The sequence below is a fragment of the Hemitrygon akajei genome, chromosome 18, assembly GCF_048418815.1.
Source record: "Hemitrygon akajei chromosome 18, sHemAka1.3, whole genome shotgun sequence".
In the NCBI taxonomy this organism is placed as follows: Eukaryota; Metazoa; Chordata; class Chondrichthyes; order Myliobatiformes; family Dasyatidae; genus Hemitrygon; species Hemitrygon akajei.
This window is the reverse complement of record NC_133141.1, coordinates 44418128-44441530: the sequence shown is the minus strand read 5'-3', so window position 1 is coordinate 44441530 and position 23403 is coordinate 44418128. Positions and strand designations below refer to the sequence as shown.

Below are 23403 nucleotides of genomic sequence, written 5' to 3'. Positions count from 1 at the left end.
CCATAAACCCCCGTTGTAGAGTAACCATTAGTGAATAGTCACATTCAGAACACCACTATTCAGTATTTTTTACAATGTTCCAAAGGTACATTATTAAATTTTAGCCATAAAATCACAACAAGAGTAAAGCTTATTAAGTAATTTTGGATTCAATTGTATAAATCATACTTCTCCATAACCACAAAATGAATGAATCCAATTTATAAGCCATGATTAACAGAAAACATACAAAACAGATAGTGTTGTCACCTTAAATGTGGGCACTGAAGTTGATTATTCATGGTTCTGGGTACTTCTGCACATTCCACTTCAAAAGCTGTGGACACTGAGAACAAACAGCACAACAGTTACCTTAAAATATGATGATTTAAAGCCAGAAAAAGGTGCAGCTTCAACTAGCATATTTTTCTTTTTGATTGAAAGTGCCAGAATTGAATGACTAATCAACATAACATGCTGGGCACAAGTTAAATCTGAAATGTACAAATGCTGGATCTGGAACTGATGATTGGTCAGTGGATAAGTTTAAGATTTCTTTCAGGTAAAATTGGAGTACTTTCACCACTTTCAGAGGAAAAACTTTATCAGGTACTTCAGGCATTAAACTACCTACAAAGTGACACTGGGGTGTTAAATTGAAACACTGACCAAGCCTGCATTTACTTCAGGATGGTAACACTTAAGAGTTGATACACAAATGTTAAATTCCCTGACAGATGCCACATATACTTCGGTGATGAACATTTAGAGCAAGATCTTTTCCAAACAGGAATAAGCCAACATTTTAAGAGATAATAAAGACATATTGTCCTTACTGCTTGACTTACTTCTATTGCTTAGAATACATCTTCAAATCATTCATCAAGTTGTCAGAAACACTCTAGTAACACCTCTTATGATAGCTTCTCCTAAAACTAACAAGTGCAGCAACACTTTGCTTTACCGAAGATTACACTTCTTTTAAAAAAGTCATAAGAACACATGAAAAAGAAACAGGAGCAATTCGTATATCCTCTTAAGTTTGCTTCACCATTCAAAAATTCATAACTCATTTAGTGGCTAGTCTAATTTGCCACATTTCACAAATCCTCAGATCTTAAAAATCTACCAAGTCTTGAACGCACTTAATAACCAAGCAGTCTGAAACAACATACAGTCTTCATTACATTTCCAAATGCCTGACCATTATTATGAAACTATAGCCCTTACTCCTATATTTTTCAGCTCAAGGATGCATCACTCAGCACATACCGTCAATCCCTTACCATATAATAATTACCCGTTCTTCTAACCCAGGGCTTCTTTACCTTTTTAATGCCATGGGTCAATATCCTAGCAAGGGGCCATGGACCGCAGGTCGGAAACCCCTGTTCTAAGCACAGGCATAGAAGAATGTTACTATCAGTTCCTCATCCAAAGAAACAAGTTAGTGCACTGAGTGGAAGGAAGATTTAAGGCATGGCTACCAAAAGTCTCTGTCTGTGTCTCACACACACGCACGCACGCACGCACGCACGCACGCACGCACACACGCACACACACTCAGATTTTACCCCAATTGCACAATCTCAGCAAATATTACTTCTTTTTGTATTTCAATATCCTTGAAAAGACAACAAACATTTGTCATTCTCTTGCCTCCAAAAAAAGTACTACTTGGCTATGAGCATCTCAATCTGCAAAAGGAATGGCACAACATTCCTGCAATGGCTGGCATAGCTCTGTTCAGCATTATTACTGAGGACGAAACATGATATGGACTCCTCTTCCTATGTGGGTACAAGGTATCATACCTCCTGTGTCTCCTATAACAGGACCTAGTTTCATGAATCCACCCTCAAGTATATTATGTGATGGGCCAGCTGCCTTCACATTTATAGTGCAAGGATGTGCATGATGACTATATTTACTGCATCTAATCAAACCTCAAGAGATAAACACAAGGTGTCTCTTGTCTTAGCACCTCTAGACATGTTCATACAATTGTCATTTGCAATTAGGACTAAAATTGCAGGTTAAAATGAAACATTCAAGGAGGTTTTCATTATTAGTATAGAACTCAGTGCTTGTTTTTACATTTTCATCAAAATAATTTATGTTTAAAATTTCCATCATTTATTTTTATTACTGCAATACCATCAACAGATTTACTACATCAAAATCAGGTTTAATATCACCGGCATAATTTGTGAAATTTGTAAACTTAGTGACAGCAGTACAATGAAACACATGATAAAGAGAAGAAATGACAGTAAATATATATATTAAATAGTTGAATTAAGAATAGTAGTGCAAAACCAGAAATGATTTTATGAAATGAGGTAGTGTTCATGGATTCAATGTCCATTTAAGAACTGGATGGAAGAGGGGAAGTTGTTCCTGAATCGCTGAGAGATAGGGTCCTTAATCTTGGCTGCCATCGTTCCTTAAAGATGTCTTGGATACTGCAGAGGCTAGTACTCATGATGGAGCTGACTAATTTTACAACTTTCTGTAGCTTCTTTCGATCCTATGCAGTAGCCTCCCCCCCAATAGCAGACAGTGATGCAGCCAGTCAGAATGCCCCATGGTACAAACCCCATTTCCAGAAAAGTTCGGATATTTTCCAAAATGCAATAAAAACAAAAATCTGTGATATGTTAATTCACGTTGTTACGAACCCCATAACTGGGTCACTTACCAGCAAAGATAGAGAGGTCCGCTGAAGTCTGATGGTACTATTTTTAACAGTATTTATTAGTAAAAATACACAAAAATAATATCAATGCAAACATACAGATAATATACGTCGTCAATACTAAATCTAAAAGTGCGGGTATAATAATAATCAATAAGAAATAAGCTCTATCGTTGTCTAGGGGATAATGTATTGTCCGATGGAAATATAAAAGTCACTCAGTTCATTCAGGCTGCAGCCTTTGGTTGGAGTCAAGAGAGATTTTTAGAAACTTGCCAGTTTTTCCTTTTTATGATTTTGATCCTTCGAGAGTTCCGTTGGTGTAGCCGGTCCTTCAGCTAAAGCCGTTCTTCTGTGGTAAGGCCCCAATCCCAGGCAAAGGGAAAGGATGCACGCAAGCCCTCCACCGGCTGTCGCTATTAAACGCTGTCACGGGATTTCTAGCGTTTCTCCTGGTGCGTCTAAAGGGGTTGTTCTCCAGACCCTCTTTTATCCTTACTCACGGGGTCTCAGATGGCAATCAGGTTGGGATGATGCAATCCCTCAACCAGCCCACTCTGGTCATCTCCTGAGGGCTTCAATGAATAGTACAGTACTCAATACACAATTCCGTCTCCAAGAGACAATGGCCGTTATCCATGGCTTTGTCTCACTGAGGCCAGGACACATTCCAAACCCTGTGTATTCTGGACGTCTCTCTCTCATTTCCTGGGTCCCAGACCCGAATTAATAGTGATCTTGCGATTCTCAAAAAGGAGGGGGCTACTTTGTACCCTTCGGCCCCTCAGAGTTGTGGCACAGTCGTAACAACGTGAACCCTTATTTAACTGACAAAAGTACAAAGAAAAGGTTTTCAATAGTTTTACTGACCAACTTAATTGTATTTTGTAAATATACACAAATTCAGAATTTGATGGCTGCAACACACTCAACAAAAGTTGGGACAGAGTTAAAATAAGATTGAAAAGTGCACAGAATATTCAAGTAACACCGGTTTGGAAGACTCCACATTAAGCAGGCTAATTGGTAGCAGGTGAGGTACCATGACTGGGTATAAAAGTAGCGTCCATCAAAGGTTCAGTCTTTGCAAGCAAGGATGGGTCGTGGCTCACCCCTTGGTGCCAAAATTCGTGAGAGAATTGTTACTCAGTTCAAAATGAACATTTCCCAACGCAAGATTGCAGAGAATTTAGGTCTTTCAACATCTACAGTACATAATATTGTGAAAAAATTCAGAGAATTCAGGGACATCTCAGTGCGTAAAGGGCAAAGTCAGAAACCACTGTTGAATGCGCGTGATCTTCGAGCCCTCAGGCGGCACTTCCTAAGAAACTGTCATGCTACTGTGACAATTATAGCCACCTGGGCTCAGGAGTACTTTGGAAAACCATTGTCACTTAACACAGTCCGTCGCTGCATCCAGAAATGCAACTTGAAACTGTATTACACAAGGATGAAGCCATACATCAACTCTATGCAGAAACGCCGGCGAGTTCTCTGGGCCCAAGCTCATCTCAGATGGACCGAAAGACTGTGGAAATGTGTGCTGTGGTCTAGTTTTCGGAAAAAACAGGTGTCCAGTTCTCCGTGCCAAAGATGAAAACGACCATCCTGATTGTTATCAGCGAAAGGTACAAAAGCCAGCATCTGTGATGGTATGGGGGTGCATCAGTACCCACGGCATGGATGAGTTGCATGTATGTGAAGGTACCATTGACTCTGAGGCATATATTAGGATTTTAGAGAGACATATGTTGTCATCAAAGCGACGTCTCTTCCCGGGACGTCCACGCTTATTTCAGCAGGACAATGCCAGACCACATTCTGCACGGGCTACAACAGCGTGGCTTTGTAGACACAGAGTCCGTGTGCTTGACTGGCCTGCTGCCAGTCCAGATCTATCTCCTATTGAAAATGTATGGTGCATCATGAAGAGGAGAATCAGACAACGGAGACCACGGACTGTTGAGCAGCTGAAGCCTTATATCAAGCAAGAATGGACAAAACTTCCAATTGCAAATCTACTACAATTAGTATCCTCAGTTCCAAAACGATTAAAAAGTGTTATTAAAAGGAAAGGTGATGTAACACAATGGTAAACATGCTTCTGTCCCAACTTTTGTTGAGTGTGTTGCTGCCATCAAATTCTAAATTTGTGTATATTTACAAAATACAATTAAGTTGGTCAGTAAAACTATTGAAAATCTTTTCTTTGTACTTTTGTCAGTTAAATTAAGGTTATCGTGAATTAACATATCACAGATTTTTGTTTTTATTGCATTTTGGAAAATATCCCAACTTTTCTGGAAATGGGGTTTGTACATTTGTAAAAGCTTGAGTGTTTAGATGACAAACCAAATCTCAACTCTTGATGAAATATAGTTGCTGTCTTGCCTTTTTTATAGCTGCGTTGATATGTTGGGACCAGGTTAGATCCTCAGAGATCTTGACACCCAGGAACTTGAAACTGCTCACTCTCCCGTGTTCCCCTGTCCTATTCTTCTTGAAGTCCACAATCAGCTCTTTGGTCTTACTGACATTGAGTACAAGGTTGTTGCTGCACCACCATTCAACAAGCTGGTATATCTCACTCCTGTATGCCCTCTCATCTCCATCTGAGATTCTGCCAACAATGGTTGTATCATCAGCAAATATATAGATGGCATTTGAGCTGTGCCCAGCCACACAGTCACGGGTATGGAGAGAGTAGAGCAATGGGCTAAGCACACACCCGAAGTGCACCAGTGTTAATAATCAGCGAGGAGGAGATATTATTATCAATCCGCACAGACTGTGGTCTTCCGAATTGGAATCAAGGATCCAATTGCAGAGAGAGGTAATAACAACTTTTCTAAATCAACAGTACTCTCAGTACTATTCAACAAACTTCAAAACCTGGGCCTTTGTACCTTCCTCTGCAACTGGATCCTTGATTTCCTCAATGGGAGTCCACATAACATCGCCACCCTGCTAACAATCAACACCGGCGCACCTCAAGAATGCATGCTTAGCTCATTGCTCTACTCTCTGTGCATATGCTCCACTCATGACTGTGTGGCTAGGCACAGCTCAAATGCTATTGATAAATTCGCTGATGACACAACTGTTGTTGACAGGATCTCAGATGGTGATGACGAAGCATACAGGAGTGAAATACATCGGGTGGCTGAGTGGTGTCACAACAACAACTACCTTGCATTCAACATCAATAAAACTAAGGAATTGATTGTGGACCTCAAGAAGGGGATGTTGGGAGAACACATGCTGGTCCTCATTGAGGGGTCAGCAGTGGAAAGGTTCCGGGCAACAAAACACTTCTGAGGATCTATCCTGAGCCCCAACATATTGATTGCAATCACGAAGAACGAATGCCAACAGCTATACTGTCGCACAACAATAAATTTCACATCAGTGATAATATATCTGATTCTGAAACTGAGAACTTGAAGGAAAGATATCCAAGAGGATATGGGGACAACAAAACATTGGAGACATTCTTGCAGCAGAAAATGTATTGTTAAATAATAATTATATACATTACCATTTCTTTGTTGATGAACAGTTGAATTAACTGGTGGATTCTCTACCTCAGGCATTTCTGGCACATCAGAGTGAACCTCACTTGAATTTAAAGTTCCAGCATCATTCCTTCAATAGCAGAACAATTACACAGAATTATTTTCTGCTGTCTGGTGACTTTCCTTCACCAGAAAACAAATTAATTTATTATGGTTAAATGCCTCAAGCCCATGGGAAAAAAGGAAAACTAACAAATACTGGGGACTGAAGGTCCTGACAATCTTAATGACAGGGCCCACCTTAACAAAGAAAGCAATGCTCACTGTTTGACAGTTTGCCTTTCCTGCTTAGAAAATCAAGTGCATTGAATAGGTGCAGCAGGAAGGTGCTAAAGACTGTTTGTCACTAATCCCCTACTGAAAACTTCAGATGTGCCCCGAGATTCAACTCATAAGCCACTGAAAACCATTGTTATTCCTTTCAGAGGTTGGGGCTGGAGGTGCAGAAGTCAGAAGTCCAACTGAGATTATAGAATTGCCAAAGGGGCAAGTAGATAGATGGTGGTGCTTGGGGACTAGGGAAATAAATGGGAAAGGGAGAGAAAGGAGATGCACTCGAAAATTTTGGAAGGAATCGGAATCAACACCAACATTACAATTGGAGACAATGATAAAGGACCCACTACCAGATCTCAGGCAACTGAGTGATCAAGGACCCACTTGGACACCTGAAGTTTCAGTGATGGGCTGTTGGATGGGAAATGGTCTGTGCTAAAGTTTGTAATTAACTTACTGGCAGGTGTCTTAGCCTAGCCTCATTCAATTCAAATCAGTTTTTGGGGAGGTTCTCATTCTTCTTCCACAAGGGCAAATCACTAAATCAGCTGTTTTTATTATTTCTCTGCCATTGCCCTGGCTCACAAATAATATCTCTTGTTTCAGAGTGTGACTTGTACTATTTGCTAATCTTTTGCTTTTTACAGATCTATAGAAACATTAACCATTTTTCAAATTCGCATACTCTCCTTTTCCTTATCAATTTCCAGGTTCCCTTTAATGAAGATAATTTCCTAGTCCTCAGGCTTATTGTCCTATTTGACAATATTATAAACCTTTTTCTTTGATTGAATACTAACTGGACTTCCCTTGTTAGCCATGCGTATCTATATCATTTATTGATTGAGGTTTTGGTGCCTTAAGATAGGCATAGATATGCTGCAAACAATGAATTAATTAATTCATTGCTCCTTTACTACCATACCTCTTAAATACAATATTCCAATCTATCAGTCAGTTCACACTTTATACCTACAACTAGAATTAAAGCTCTGTTTTCAGATTGAACAGAACATTGACATAACATTCTATGATGCTTTATGTACAGGCCCTACAGGCCCCTTAAAGGCCAATTTAAGTAATCTCTTTTCACTGCACATTACTAGATCAAAAATAGCCTGTTTGCTCATTTGTTCCTCAAAATACTGATCTAGAAAAACATCTCATGCAATTCATGAAAAGACTTGACTATACTTTCTGCCCTTACTGTTTATAAGCTCCATGTAAACTGATTCTACTTCTGGACTTTGAGCTGAGATTTCCTCCATCTACTGCCATTATCACATCCTTTAGAAACATAGAAAACCTACAGCACAATACAGGCCCTTCAGCCCACGAAGTTGTGCCCAACATGTCCCTACCTTAGAAATTACTAGGCTTATCTATAGCCTTCTGTTTTTCTAAGCTCCATGTACCTATTTAAATGTCTCTTAAAAGACCCTATCGTATCCGCCTCCACCACTGTCGCCGGCAGCCCATTCCATGCACTCACCACTCTCTGTGAAAAAAAAACTTACCCCTGACATCTCCTCTGTACCTACTTTATTACCAGAGCTATTCTGCTTCCTCTTCCATTTTGCCCATACATCTTGGATTAACTATCCTGGAATATTTAATTCCCAACCTTGAATGCTTTGCTATCTCATCTCTGTATTGGCTATTAGAGTGTACCCATTTTTATGGGCACCATTAATACATTGTTGTGATTAATTGTGTGCTATCAATATTTTTTTTAAACCTCTATACTCCGAATTTTAACTTTAATTGAGGCATATTCCTGTATTTACGATCTATCCCTTCCTGGCAGACTTTTGTTATTATTCCTCAGGATTAAAAGACAAAAATGTCCCAAAGCAATTTGAGCCACATGATAAACTTCTAATATTAATTTCACTCAAGTGGAATGAAGAGCCTCGGCCCAAAACATCAGCTGTTTATTTCCCTCCATATAGATGCTACCTGGCTCGTTGAGTTCTTCCAGCATTTTGCGTGTGTTACCTTTGTTCGTGCAATGGAGCAGACAGCACTTCTGGTTTAAGGGGCTCCATTTCCAATGTCTGAGATATACAAAATATATCATTAATGTTATGCAACTGAGACTTGTTTTCACTGACAGCGTTTTCATTCTCAGAGACGTCAGCATCGGATACCACTTCTATCTCCTCCTCCTCCTCCTCCTCGTCTTCTGGCTGGGAAAGGGCAGAGCTATACATTGAGTCTCCTAGAGGACGACTTGTATCAAAACATTCAGGTAAGATGATAATGTAGTCCTCAGAACAGTCAGAAGACCCCTGACTTTCTATTTCATACTTCTCTTCTTCAAAGCATTCACTGACATCATCAGCTGCATCAGATTCAATGTTATCTAAGGGCCAAAAGCAAATAATCATGAATTCACTGGGAATCATATTATCTTTCTCAAATTACATTTAAAAGTGAATGCAAAGGAAATCAATGATACAGATTCTTTACAAAATATTGTTCAGTTATTTGATTGTACAGATCAATTATAATCGGACAACAGAGAGATATTTAGACAACAGTGTACAGTATTGATCTCCTTAAGTGGTTCAGACAAGATTTACTAGACTAATACATGGAATTGCTAGGTCATCTTATGTAGGAAAGGTTGAATAGGCTAGCCCTGTATCCTCTCAAATCTAGAAGAGTGAAAAGGCAACAAGATTTATGTATACAAAATTCTGAGGGGTCTTGGTAAGCTAGATATGAAGAGGATGTATCCTTGAGGGAGAATTAAGAACCACCCATTAAAGACAGAATTTAAAATGTTATTTTCTTCTATGAAGATCACAAATCTTCAACAATCTTGCTTCAAAAAGCAATGAAAACAGAAGCAGAAGCTTTGAATATTTTAAAGTGGGGATAAAAAGATATTTGGCAAACAAAGGGCTAGAACTTTATTACTGGTACAAATATGACATTTACAACATTCAGGTATATTTCTTTCCCACCCTGGTCAGACATCTGTATTACAGACAATTTACAGTAACAAAAATTGGAGGCAACTGGAGTGCCTACAGGAACCTCACAACAACATGCAAACTCCATGGATAGCACCCAAGACACAGATCACACCTTGGTTGTTATACAGCTGCAGCAGAGCACAATCTCATGGAAATAGAGCAAAACAGTGAGTGTAGCTAAATTTTGAAAGAACTTCTTTTCTAATGTTGCATTGGTTTCATAGTAGATTTAAGATATAGGTCTCCACTCACTAAATGAGCTCGATCTGATGATATACCTATGCTCACCAGAACTTGTAACATGCAGCAATTAAGAAATTATGGAAAGTAATAGTAGGTCTCAAGGAGTTAGTGTGACATTTCCTAATTATAACAAGTATCCATTGTCACTCCCCCGCCCCAATATTGTGACCAGCATTATTCAAAGTAGAAAATTGTCCTCTGAGACCAACCTTCCTCTTTAACAAATACACCTCTAGCTTTATTATTCTTATTAAGGATTATTACCTTGCTTTTATTTTCAATGCTTTCTAAAATAAATATGTTTAGTTTCTTACTGCAACATTCTGTCATGGATTAAACATGAAATCAAAATGGCATCTATTGTTGCTCAGGTTACCTTTATCCTGAGGTATCTCAGTGCAAAGTTTTGTCTGCCCTGTTGTCATAGTGATTTGGTCAGCTGTACATTCAGTGTTATTAATAGCAGAGCTGGAGATTTCTTGCATTTCCTGGGAGGTGTCTGTTCAAATATGAAAGACATTAATAACAATAATTAAAGAGAACAGTGACAATTGTGTGCATGTTGAGAGTACAGGAATAATGCTTTTTCTTCCTTTCAATTTGTCTGACAGCACACATAATAAAACAGAAATTTTTAACATCTTCAGTGTTTCCTCATTGAGTATTAAAATGCAACATGTTTATGCAGGGTTGAGAATTGTAAATGTTATTTACAAAGTGCTGAAATCTTCCTGCACCTAGTCCAAATACTGGGAAGGTCTTCTGACCCACTTTTTTCTTTAAAGAAAAATCAATTCAAAGTTACAAACTTGAGTAATTCCAGAATGTTTTCATTCTCCATTGTTAACAGAATGAACTCTCTTCTATACTTAGCTGAAGTATCACAAAGTATAACTAAATAATTAGGAAGCAATTTAATAACTCATATACGAGATACTTTGGAAACCATCATTTCACAGCAGTGAAGCAGTCCAAATTGTGCACTGAAGTACAAAAAGACAAAATTATTTGAGGAAAGTTGAAGGGAGAAGGAGAAGGTGGTGGGGAGAATTTTAGGAATGTCAAAACTGTAATACTCCAGAAGGAGACACCATATCATGAAACTAAAATTATTATAAGAGTTTGTTTTAAAATGAAAATCCATCTGTTGATATAATTATTTTAAATGGTTTATAAACTGATAGTTTTAAATCAAACAACAACTCAAATGGAAAATAAAAGAAACTAGGATGGTGCATCAAAAAACTTTAAGTACTTTTCCCATTTGGGAATATAATTCTGATACCAAATATAAAACAATAATGATTGCAAAAGGAACCACTTTTAAGTGGTTAAATAAATACGACACCAAACTACCCCTCCAGGGCAATTTTAGGAACTCAGCTTTCAATTTTGCAGACCACAAATTATCATACTTTCCACGGAATGGCAATAACATTTATGCCACTATTGTTTCTGCTGCTAAAGAGGGCTCTTATCCATTATAAATACTCACTGTCTGCTTTACCCCTGCGGCGTGGGACCAAATCAGGAGTCTCATCTAAAGCTAGAGAACGGATAACAGTCTCGCAAACAAATTGAGTCCCACTGATGTCCTCCTCTCCTTCCTCTAAATGAGGATGATCTGTTGGCAAAGAAAAGTAGGATGTGAATCAGAAGATAGTTGACATTAATTAATAAAGACAATTTTTAAACTAGATTACTAATACATATAGAAATTATCATTTTCAGTAAGGATTTTCAAAAATACAATTTAAAGAAGTTGCCATACAGTGATTGTTAAGAATAAAGCCATTTTATTTACTATAATTAATACTCTTCAAAGCACTGACATGATAATAAATATGCAGTGATATCTAGCTTGATAGATTAACAGTTGCAGTTATTCATGGAATTGAATCATCTGTTGAATTTATTTTTAACTCATTCTTATGATGTTAATGACATTTACTATCAAATGTTAATAGCCTTTAAAGTATTAAAATTCAACTACCAAGTTGCCTGGATACAAACATGGGATGGGGGAGGGAAAATTCTCCTTTTCACAAAGAACTGTGCTTGTCTTATATAATTTAACTGTAACCTATATAGTCATCATATTTTGAGTTATTAGCCCAAAAATGACTAGATTTATTGAATTCAGTCATTTCCCCTTTGTTCATTTTCTGTCAACATTGCATTTAAGAATAACTTAGCAAAGGCAACCAACAGAAAAAGAATGTGAATACATCTATTTTTTTAAAAAATCTCCAAAATTAAAAAAAGTGTTTTTCTTTCTTTTGCCTGCTAGCTGCAGAAATTATGAATGCAGTACAATTTCCAGTTCAGTTATTTTAATTTTTTTTTTAATTTGAAGGAAAATTCTGACTGGTAAAAATCCAAATGGAGCATTGGAGACAAATTCAAGTATTCTGACTGCAATCTTTATTGGCTTAGTTTCACTGATAATCACATCATTTTTTTGGGGTCGTTATTTTATTTAAAAGGTTTGGTAACGTAACCAGCAGAAATTCAGTGTGCTGTCCTTATGCAAATAAGAGGAGAAAGGAATTGCTGAAAAAAATTCAACTGCAATGTCCCCCCCTCCCCCACCCACAGTTACTGTATGCAATTAAAAAAACCCTTTCCTTGAGTGACACATTGCAACAACTACTTCAGGATCATTCATGTCCCACAGGAACTTGGTTGGGCACTTCTGGACAACAGACATACTGGCAACTCCAAATGCAACTTCTGCAGCAACTCTGCACAGACCACCGTTGCTATACAAATGGTGTTTTATGGACGATCACAAGCAAACTTGGAACAATCATTTATATATTAATACAATGCGGAGCAGGCCCTTCAAGCCACGCTGCCCCAGCAACCCCCAAAAAGCCCCATTAACCCTAACCTAATCACAGGACAATTTACAATGGCCAATTAGCATACCCGGACTGCAAGAGGAAACCGGAGCACCCGGAAAACCCATACATTCCACAGGAGGGCGTACAGAGAGTCCCTATGAACGGCAACGGGATTGAATGTACAACAGAATGCCCGAGCTATAATAGTGTCGTGCTAACTGCTATGCTACCCTGGCACTCACACAATAACCTTTGGGCATTCCAGGAACAACTAGGTTTACTAACCAGTGTTGGACAAGGACAAATAGTTAAATGAGTTACTTTCATCCCATGGACTGCATGTTCATAGTGCCCATCCAATTTTCATTCCTGATTCCACATATAAACCCTGAGTCTTGGGCTCAGAATTACCATCTACCGATTCCCATCAGCAATTTTGCCAGCACCTGATCTTGCACTGAACCTGCTGGCTCCTGATCTCATTCCCACATTATCTAAAATACCAGTCTAATCTATTACCTCCACTGCTTCCAAACTGCAAAGCCATGATAACCATCTGACCTCAACTTCTGCCATATTACTGATCCAGTAAATCCGCTTGGGCAATTAACTATCACACTCAGTTGTACAGCACAGAAACAGGCTCTTTGGGCTAAATAGTCCATGCCAAGTGACCCAGTCTCCACAATAATTATCAACTGGCACTTTTTCAGCACTGGAAAGTGCCATTTCTGATCACTTGCATGTGGAACACTGCTGCTGCATCCATCTTCAGCCCATCATTTGTCCAAAGGAGGCAACAAGAAGCTTGGATAAACCAAGTAGAACAAATGAAAATCAAACGAAACCACAGATGCCCGAAATCCAAAATAAAAATCAGAAAATACTGGAAACTCTCAACATCTGCAGAAAGAAATTTTGGCGCCACCCCTGCTGAGTGTTTTCAGCATTTAGTTTTTATTTCAAATATATACAACACCTAATTATGGGAATGCAAGTCACACATTCTTGTTAGTATAAATATTTGTGGTTATTAAAGACAGATTCTTCCTCAAGTACATAACTGAGAATTTCTTCTCCTAAATAGCAAAACGAAAATTGCAATTGAATTTTTTTTAAAATCAAATACATCATTTTAAAATGAAAGTGTTCCATACCCAACCGTGACTTGAAGTTAGCTTCATTTTCCTCTTCAATCTGAACAAGACCGGGCTTCTCAATTAGTGGACCATCATAGGGTAAAGGTGACATGCATGGGGTCATATCTTGGAAATAAAAGCAGTATTTTAAAATTGGAAAGCTGCAACATCCAAAGAAATGTATATCTCAACTCTTTGTTTTAATATTTCATAAAGTAACAAGAGATATCCAAGCTGCAGTCTCTTGTAGCATTTGAAAAAGTGAAATATTTCATTAAGGGATATCAATCTAAACAAGTTGTTGGGTCCTGGATATCATTTAAGAGCTTGAGTGTTGGAGCTCCACCAATAGGGTAATTGATGGTTAAGCACAGACATTGTGGGCTGAAGATCCTGTTTGTGTGCTGTATTTCTTTAAGTATAGACCACCCTTGGAGTATTGTGCTCAGTTCTATTTGTCTCGTTATAGGGTGTATGTGAAAGCTTTAGAGAGGGTGCAAAGAAGAGTTACCAAGATGCTGCTTGAATTAGAGAGCATGTCTTATAAGGTCAAGAGAGCTCATGCTTTTCTCTTTGGAGCAAAGGAGGGTGAGAGGCTGCTTGATAGAGGTGGATAAGAATGTAAGAGGCATAGATAGCCAGTGCCTTTTTCCCAGGGTGGCAATGGAATGGAATACCAGAGGACATTTTTTTAAGGAAAGTTTAAGAAAGATGCCAGAGGTAGTTTTTTTTTCTTTTTACACAGTAAGTGTTTGGAATGAACTGCCGGGCATGGTGGTTAAGACTCTTAAAATGGGCACATGGTTGAAAGAAAATGGAGGGCTATGGACAATGTAGCAGGGAAGGGTTAGATTGATCATGGAGGAGGTTAAAAGGTAGGCAAGCACAACATTGTAGGTGGAAGGGCCTGTACTATGCCGTATTAATCTATGTTCTAAAAAATTTGAAAATTCTCATTGCAGAAATACTTTTAAGAATTACAGCAGAAAAACAAACCACTTAGCCCAACTGTTCCGTGCCAATGGTTATCCCACCTACCTTCATCTATTCCTAATAACCATCTATTCGTAACTTCATGTGCTGAAGTCACTTCTTCTAACATGACCTCAACAGCTCCACTGAGTACTGTACTAAATTTCTTTGTAAATTCTTGTCTCAAATTCTTAACTATCAAAACTAGCTTTGGATTCATTTACAAGTGATATTTTCTTTACATACACAATATCAAACTTTGAAATAATTTTAAGGAATTCTATACTTATTCACCCCCTCAACCTTCACTTTTCCAGAAAAGAAGCAACAGACCATATGTATTTATTTATTTATTTATTTAGAGGTACAGCATCTAACCTGACCGTTCCCAGTCCAATGAGCCACACCACCCAGTAACCCATCTATTTAACAGTGGCCTAACACAAGACAATTCACAATGACCAATTAACCAACCAGTACATCTTTGGAGACTGGGAGGAAACTGGAGCATTCAGAGGAAACGTACCCACTCACGGTAAAGGACATACAGACTTATTACAGATATCGTTGGACTTGAACTGCGAACTCTGACACCCCAAGTTGTAATAGTGTCACATTAACCGCTTCATTCTGTTCGTAATAGATAGTTCTTCCACATGCAATCCATTATGAATACCAGAACCTCATATCACAGATCTGCAAACTGAATAATTCTAATAAAATTTAAATTGCGTGCCATGGTTAGTGTGACGCCACTGCAGATTTCCAGCATCTGCAGTATTTTGGCTCGGTGAAAACCTCTTCCACCTACTAGGACAATTTTACCATGGATATTTCAGATAATTTTGGGATTAAAATATGATCAAAATGACTCCAATGCCAAAATCAGACTAAGTTTCCGCTTCACAACAACAGTTAATCATGGAGTTGCATAATTTATTTTCCAAATCATCTCCAACTCCTTTTTTAAGGATATTCAGTGTTTAATATCTTACCAACTGGGGTATTGTTTGGAACATGTTCCATTTCCTGCACAATATTTATGTCCAACAGTTCAAATGAAAGCAGGTCCTGGAACATCAAATAAACAAACATAATGAACTTTTAGTGCAGTCATCATCTCACATAGTGCACTCAAAATTAAACATTTGGAATGAACATATAACTGCATGTGCCAAGGCAGAAAAGCTTGGTTTAAGAATGAACTCTTAAAACTCTTAAACCCAAGAGGGGGGTGATTTTTAAAATGGGCAAGTTTGTGGATTAGAAAGAGTAACATTCAGCCCAAATTGGAAAGCTGATTCTAAACTACTGAAGTCTGGATTGTGAAAATACGGCATCTGACAACCAAACTGTTCACAAGAAGTGAAATGGCATTGCAAATGTGTTAGCCAAGTTTTCTACTTTAAGTTGCAGGTTTTACAGTGGGAAGCCTAGATTTCCAAGAATCAGTAAACTTCATTGAAGGAAGGCAAGAGCAGTTTTTATAGTATTGAGTCATTTACAGCTTTCATAATATTTTAATTGCCTTTACAATGTTGCTCGCAGATTAGGAGGTATAGAAGGGCTACTTTCTGGTGTCCAGGATTCTTCTATTAACAGATGACCTCTAAAACTGCAGCCCCATAGATCAGATACTCCTTTCCTTCTTTGGCCACACACAAAAAAAATCATCACTGTAGGTGAGGCCTTTTCCGTACTTAGCAGCTGACAGGATGGCAAGTCTATGATTCAGACTGACCTCCAGCTGAAAAAACCTTTCCAGGATCAAAAGGCATGTCCCACTGAGTTAAAGTCTCACAGCACCCAAGAACCACTGGACTTTGGATTTCTTGACGCAAATGATCCCATCTCTGCATAATCTGTCTCAATGAAGTATGAACTAATTATTTTGAATGTGAAAGGAAAAATATACTTTCTATAGTCCAGGTTTTGCTACATACTATACCTGTGCAGTCAGAAGGTCTACAGATGGCATCAATGTGTAAAATTCCCTATTCTGGTCCTTATGCTGAAGCTTGGGCAATGCTATAGTTGCTGTTTTTGCTGCCTCTGCTTCTTCAATCTCCAATGCAATTGGATGCTTCCCAGAGTCTGCTGTCACAAATGGCTTTTTCTTAAAAAAAAAACAACTTTTAATCAGTCAGGTACATAAAAATTTGCCTATCATTTAATTATGACAATAAATATATTAGATTAAAAATTCAGTACTCCTTTCTTTAAAAAAAGAAACAAATCAACACCAGGAGTAGGTTATTTGCCCAACTGTGCTTTCTCTACCATTCAGTAAGATCATAGTTGATCCTATGCCACTGTTGCCACTCAATGTCTAACTTGTCAAGAATTCAGAAATGGTTTGATTTCAGCCTTTAATATATTCAACATCTTAACATCCTGAGCACCAAGAAGATATAGAATTCCAAAATCCAAGACCACTCTCTCATTGAGATTAGGCTGCCTACTTTTAAACTCTAGCCAGAGTATATGGCCTTTTTGCATCTACCCCATAATTCCTCTCAACAATTTAAGATTTTTTTAAAAATTCAAATTTTAACTTATATTTCTGACAACCTGTCCAATCTGTTTCTGGATGATGGCCTGTGCAAAATAATTGCCTGAAAACAGTCTGTAATTTCACTGTCCCCTGATGTGAATCCACATCTCTTCATGTACAGGCTTAAATATGTTGCTTTGTACTCATTCTGCTCAATTTATCTATCATCGTTCATGTACCTTTGAATCCTTATGAAGGTACTTCCCCCTTATGGATATAAAAGCAATGCCTGCCATTCTCTTCTACACTGATCAGGGTTTGAATACTCCCTCACATCATAGTATATATTAAAAAAAATCAAAAGTGTGGCCTGACTGCTGCACTGTACTGTCTTTAACATAATTTCTTCATATCTCTACTCGTGTAACTGTTCAGCTTTCCATTTGTTTAGATGAATACTATTCTGGATGCCAAGTGCACTTCATCTAGTAAATACACATTCTTTACAAAGGGTGCAGGAAAGGTTTCAGGAAGTGTGGGAAATATTTTCTTATTTTGAATGAACTTGCATTCTCATCCAAAATATCAATGTGCAGCGTAACCTGGTGAAATTGCACAAAAAAGAACTAAAATTTCATTCTGTTCAAAAATAACTTACCCTAAAATATCTTCTACCTTTAAACTTTAGAAACACACACATTAAGAAAACAATGTAGACAAGGGAATCTACATTGAAATTAGTGGGAAAAAAATGAAAAGAAAACCATAACCAAATAATAAACTCAGCCAAACAATATGGCAGAACCATGTTGTACAAAATATAATAGGATGCAATGATGGGACTATTGACTTTAGTGACTATTTCTAGTTCTTCCTCTAAATGTTGTGAAGAAGTTTGGAGAGGAAATCCTACAGCAGAAGGGATTTAAGCTCTAGGCAATTGTCAACAGAAATCAGATCAAACCAAATTCTGAAACAGCTCCAATCATGGGATTATTAAACAAAAATATTTTTTTAAATAAAGGACTTCAACCATTTCCAAGCCAAATCAAAGCACTTTGGAAATGCAGCCAAGCATTACTAGTGAAATTCACCCATATGCTCAGAACCCCAATAAGTCCTCAACTTAATACTGCCATCTCCAAAAACAGTAGTGATCTACCAATTTTGTTGCTTTTTTGTTGATTATCACCATTTTGACTCCAACCTCTGCTTCAATCTTCACAATTTATCCCTCTCCCACCCCTCCTAAAACCACCAGATATTGCTTGTTCCTTTCACCCTTGCCTTAACCTAACTCTCTACCAACCACCCTCCAGCTTCAAATTTGTTTGCTGACCACTCCCTTAGATAATCTTTCTTGCCAAACTTTTTCTGAACTATTTTGCCTGCTGACATCTCCTACCCGACCTCATCCACTTATCCGAGTGCCAACTTGATTACAGGCCCAAATCAAACTCTAAGCTACCAGTGAACTCTTTCTCCTGATGACCACTTAATTTCCCAGATGTAACTCAATTCTGGTCAATATGTTTACAACAAGTATATAATATCCTTTCTGTAGTGTCAGGGACCTTGGGCCTCTAATACTAGTGAGCTTGCAACAGCAAGTGTACTAGAATTTCTAGGCCAATCAGTTTTAACAAAATGGAGCAATCAACAACCAAATTAAATTACTAAAAAATTGGTTATCAATAAACAGGTAGAGTACTTTAAAGGGGTACTTTAAAGTCAATTAAATCTAGCTTTGAACAGGCAATGAAGCTGTTAATTCAATTGCTGGTCTACAAGAGTTATCTTGTCTCTCTTAATTGCTATTTCCTAATCCTTGCTGAGGATGTGAACCTTCCTGAAGGAGAAATAGTGTGAGTTATAAAACATCCCAACACAAAGTCTGGGATAAATCAGTGGCTTGACGTTTATGGATGGGGCTCCCTCTGAAGGGACCAGACTTCCCAAGTACCATGGAGCTGCTCCATGATCCCTGGTGAATTTCCAGCAGGATAACTTGACATAAAAGAACAAGGCTCTTCTACCTTCAGCAAGAAATAATATTAAACTGGAAGTGGGGAAGATACCTTTTTGAACTGAAAGATCTTACGGTGGCTAATGGGGACATTGCATAGACATCTACTAAGACCAGTGAGAACTTAAACTCCCAAAATCTCCTCCACCAATTGTAGAATGATAAATGCTGGTATTGAATTAATGGCACCAATGTCCAGAGTTCACTTAGAACCCAATTAACTTGAAAGCACCAACCCAGGAAGGAGAAAAATACAGCCAAATGAATCAAGGCTGCAACTGCCTCACTCACACCAGGGAAAAAGAAACATACAAATTTTGTCCCTCATCTTAGCTCGTATGAAAAACAACTGTTTGGTGAAATTACTTAGTCCTAGTAACAATAACACCACTGTTAACTGTACAGAGGGAGAACAAATTATAAAAGACAAAACAAGTTCTTGCTAGTAAAACAATTTTGAAATGTCAAATTATTTGTAGGATCATGCAATGAGAATTTTGGCAACAAATAATTTTGTCAAGGCACATAGATTCTTTTAAGCACTGCACTCTTTATTTCACTAAAACATGCATCTGTAGCCAGATCCTACTGTAGTTATCATTACTGTGGTTTCTTCTTCTGGAACAGGTTGATCCTGAGTCTCTGAAGCCAAGGAAACTTCTTCCTATAGAAGAAAACATCCAATTTTATTAACTTGGGGGAAATCCAAGCACCTCATCATCATTTACTGAAATAACTTCATGATTATTCTGAGCCAGGAATTCTCAGGTTTCATTTGGTTGTGATTGAGTCTGCCATGGAGAATGGGCAGATCCATCAGGATAACAGCAGGTTAGAGGAAAACTACATTTTTAGACTTAAGACTGCAGTGCTTAGGTGAGAAAGAAAAGAGAGGTCATTTGGGATAAAACTGGAAAATCATCAGGCCTCGCCCAGAGTTGTGCAAAATAATCCACACAGTTAAACAGGGAGACGATGTGAACAAGATGAAGCAGTACAACCTAGATTTGAGTTATTGAGTCTGTGTCTTCAGGTGTCAAACACAAAACAGATATTCTAGTTATAAAATCACATTGAAAAGATATCCATGTTAAAACAGCTTTGTGTTAAAGTTTGAACAAAAGTGCAAAAAAAATTAAAATCTTCTAGCCAATTGGGCTTAAGTACCTACTTCATTCAACTTACCCAATTTTTAGGAAACCTTGCCCTTGGTGCCAAGAAAGAGTTTGCCTTCAAATCTGGGGTCAGATTTGCAGCTCCACTGGGTAATGGAAAGTCAATAACAATGCTGCACCATACTCTAGGTCCAAACTGTTCCCCTTTATGAGCCAAGCGCCAGTGTGAAGTATAAGTGCCTTCAGATTCTGGTGCAACAAATTTCACTGAAACAACACCAATCTCTCCTGGTTGTAGGAATGGAACAGATACTTCCTTTTTATCAGAGGAAGCCTGTGTGAGATTACCCCACATGAACTGAAGCTATAAAAAGATTAAAAGAATAAACACAAATTAATTATTGTTAAATTATTTATTACCAAACAAGTCTCACGCAAATACCAAAACAAATTTTAATGCTGAGAAAAAGAAATATTTTAAGTCAATAACCTTCATTCACATTTAATAGCTGTTGTCCTTACAAATTATTTTGCAACCTTCAGTTTCATAAATATTCAAACAAATGACCAAGACTTTGACTTTTAACTGCTATCAACATTAAACCATGTTTAATTGCAGCTGGATATCTTTGATATCTAGTTGCAATTTATCATTAACATATAGTTTACGAAATTACTACATATCCCAAACTCCATACATTCTATCTTAGGCAAACAACATCTTAGTAAGCCCTGTTAAGCCCTCTTAAAAAAGTTTACATTCTAAAATGTTTATTCTTCTGAACTCTTAAGGAATGAATATAGGCCCATTCTGTTTGAGAATCAAACATCTAGATAGATTCTCAAAATCAATCAGCTCCTTGAAAGCTGAGCCAACAAATTCTTAATCTCTGACTCAACTAAACTTCATCCTTCAGTCATACGATTGGAAGGGTAAAGGAAATAATGAATCATTGAACTGTAGGCTCCACCAACGGCTCACTGTGAGCAAGAGGCAAGGAGGAAGCAATAATATTTATAACAAATAAATGGAACAGGTCAATATGCAATGACTAAGCATACCTATGAAAAAACATTAAGAGCTTACTGCTCAGAAGGCCAGATACTGCTAAATTAAAATTGACTTCAATATTGATGCTGCATTCTTACTCTATCCTTTGTCTCCCGATACCTTGGTTGTAACTGATAATTTTAAGCACCATCAGCAAAATCTCAACAGATCTTCAGATTATTCACTTTGACCACAAAGACTAGTAATTACCCTAATTCCATTTTTATCAGCTAGTTATGAGTGCAAGCTAAAATCAAAACAAAGTGAAAGGCAGTTATTCACTTTTGTGGCAGATGTCCAATTAGCAGTGCCAGTGTTTTTCATTCGCCACTGCTTGATAAATTTGATTGCTGGTTGAAGATGACTACCATCAGGAAAATTCTCATCCACAAATTCAGCACTCAATGTTGACACAACAGGCCTGTAAAAAGGAAATATTAGCAATCAGAGCAAGAAACACAAATAAAATTAAAGGGTATTAAGAAATAATATTTGATATATTATCAAATACCTTTGAGCATATTTCCAAAGATCTAAATAACACTATCACTGAATGTTGTTTATATAACAATTTCTTTTCCATAATTTCCATGTTCTTTATTGTTTATTATCAACATATGGAGAACACAAAAATTATCTGCAGCATATATTTGTGGCATATGCAGCATACTTCATGTCCTACATCTATTGTCAAAATAATTTCTTAGAGGCACCCAAGTTGTGTATTGGATAGTCAAGAACTAACACAACACAAGGAACGTTAGCAGTAGCCATATGGCCTCTTCAGCCTGCCCTGCTGGCTGATCTCAACATTTTCTTACTGCCATAATCTTTAATTTCCCTTTACTCTATAAATCTGTCCATGTCAGCTTTGAATATACTCAATTATTCAGTGACTTCCAAATTCCAATGATTTATGACACTCCCTTTATTTCCATCTTAAATAGTAAAGGTTTATTCTGAAATTATATCCCCTAGTTCTAGATTCTGCAAGAGGGGTTACTTCCACTTTTTATATACACTGTAAGATCCCATTTTTTGCAAACCCTATTGAATACAAGTGCATTCCTCATAAGAATCTACTTAAGAGAACTTTCTAACTGTCTCCAATACAAATACATCGCTTCTTAAATCAGCAGACAAGACTGCAGCCGTTACTTGAGGCAGAGTCTCACCAAAGGCCAATACAGTTGTAGCAAGACTTCCCTAAATACGTATTCAATTCCTCTTGCAATACAGGACAACGTTCCATTTGTCTTCTTAGTTGCTCACTTACATGGTTACTAACATTTTGTTATTCATGTACAAGGCACACAGATCCCCAGTACACAGCATTCAAATAATATACTGCTCTTCCATTTCCTGGATACCTTACATTTCCAGTTCCTTCAAATTCCTGGACATATATATGCAGATCACTAAAATGTGTGCCATTTCCTCATGAAAACAGAAGCAAAAATACATTTATCACACTCTACCTTTTCTAGAAGGATATGCTGCATATTATTCTTGAAGAATTAATGATACTTCAACTTACATAGTAGAAGTGTTCTGGAGTCCTTTAGGCCCTTGTATGGGTTCACTTAATTGTTCCATGACGTGTACACCATTCCACTGCAAATGCTTTTTCTGAAGTTTTAGCTGCTTTTTAATCTCCTTAAACTCTGCTTTACGCTGTCGCTTTTCTGCTCGGAGTCTCTGCTTTTCAGCTTTTAGAAAAGTTTTATCTATTTGTTTCTGCAACCTGATTAAATTAAAAATTTTGATTCACATTTTACTATGAACTTTTGCCAAAATTGGGACAATATGGTAAGCTGTCTAATATTGTGTTGGATAAATACTAATACATAAACCTTAACTGTGTTCAACAAGGTGGCAAACCTATGACAAGTGCTAATATTTTGTTGGCATGCAACATGTAGTGCCGCCCCTTGATTCTTTAAACCCCACTCATAATAAAAAGATGCATAATAATTATCTTTACTGTCAAATAAAACAACAA

At 37.6% G+C, this 23403-nt stretch overlaps 1 protein-coding gene across 6 annotated transcripts in view; it reads right to left on the bottom strand.

The window, feature by feature from the left end:
- nbr1a (NBR1 autophagy cargo receptor a) overlaps positions 1-23403 on the bottom strand; it is a 55767-nt gene that overhangs the window by 9556 nt on the left and 22808 nt on the right. For 4 of the 6 annotated variants that reach the window (XM_073071552.1, XM_073071555.1, XM_073071550.1 and 1 more), the window contains 12 exons: positions 22939-23145; positions 21684-21822; positions 20421-20714; positions 19825-19899; positions 16664-16831; positions 15711-15786; positions 13762-13869; positions 11254-11382; positions 10135-10257; positions 8530-8896; positions 6219-6325; positions 250-325 (listed from right to left, as the gene is read on the bottom strand). In XM_073071552.1, coding sequence (XP_072927653.1) covers positions 250-325; positions 6219-6325; positions 8530-8896; positions 10135-10257; positions 11254-11382; positions 13762-13869; positions 15711-15786; positions 16664-16831; positions 19825-19899; positions 20421-20714; positions 21684-21822; positions 22939-23145 — 1869 coding nt within the window. The remainder of the gene's footprint in view (positions 1-249; positions 326-6218; positions 6326-8529; positions 8897-10134; positions 10258-11253; positions 11383-13761; positions 13870-15710; positions 15787-16663; positions 16832-19824; positions 19900-20420; positions 20715-21683; positions 21823-22938; positions 23146-23403) is intronic. The other 2 variants (XM_073071551.1, XM_073071553.1) reach the window with 2 other exon arrangements.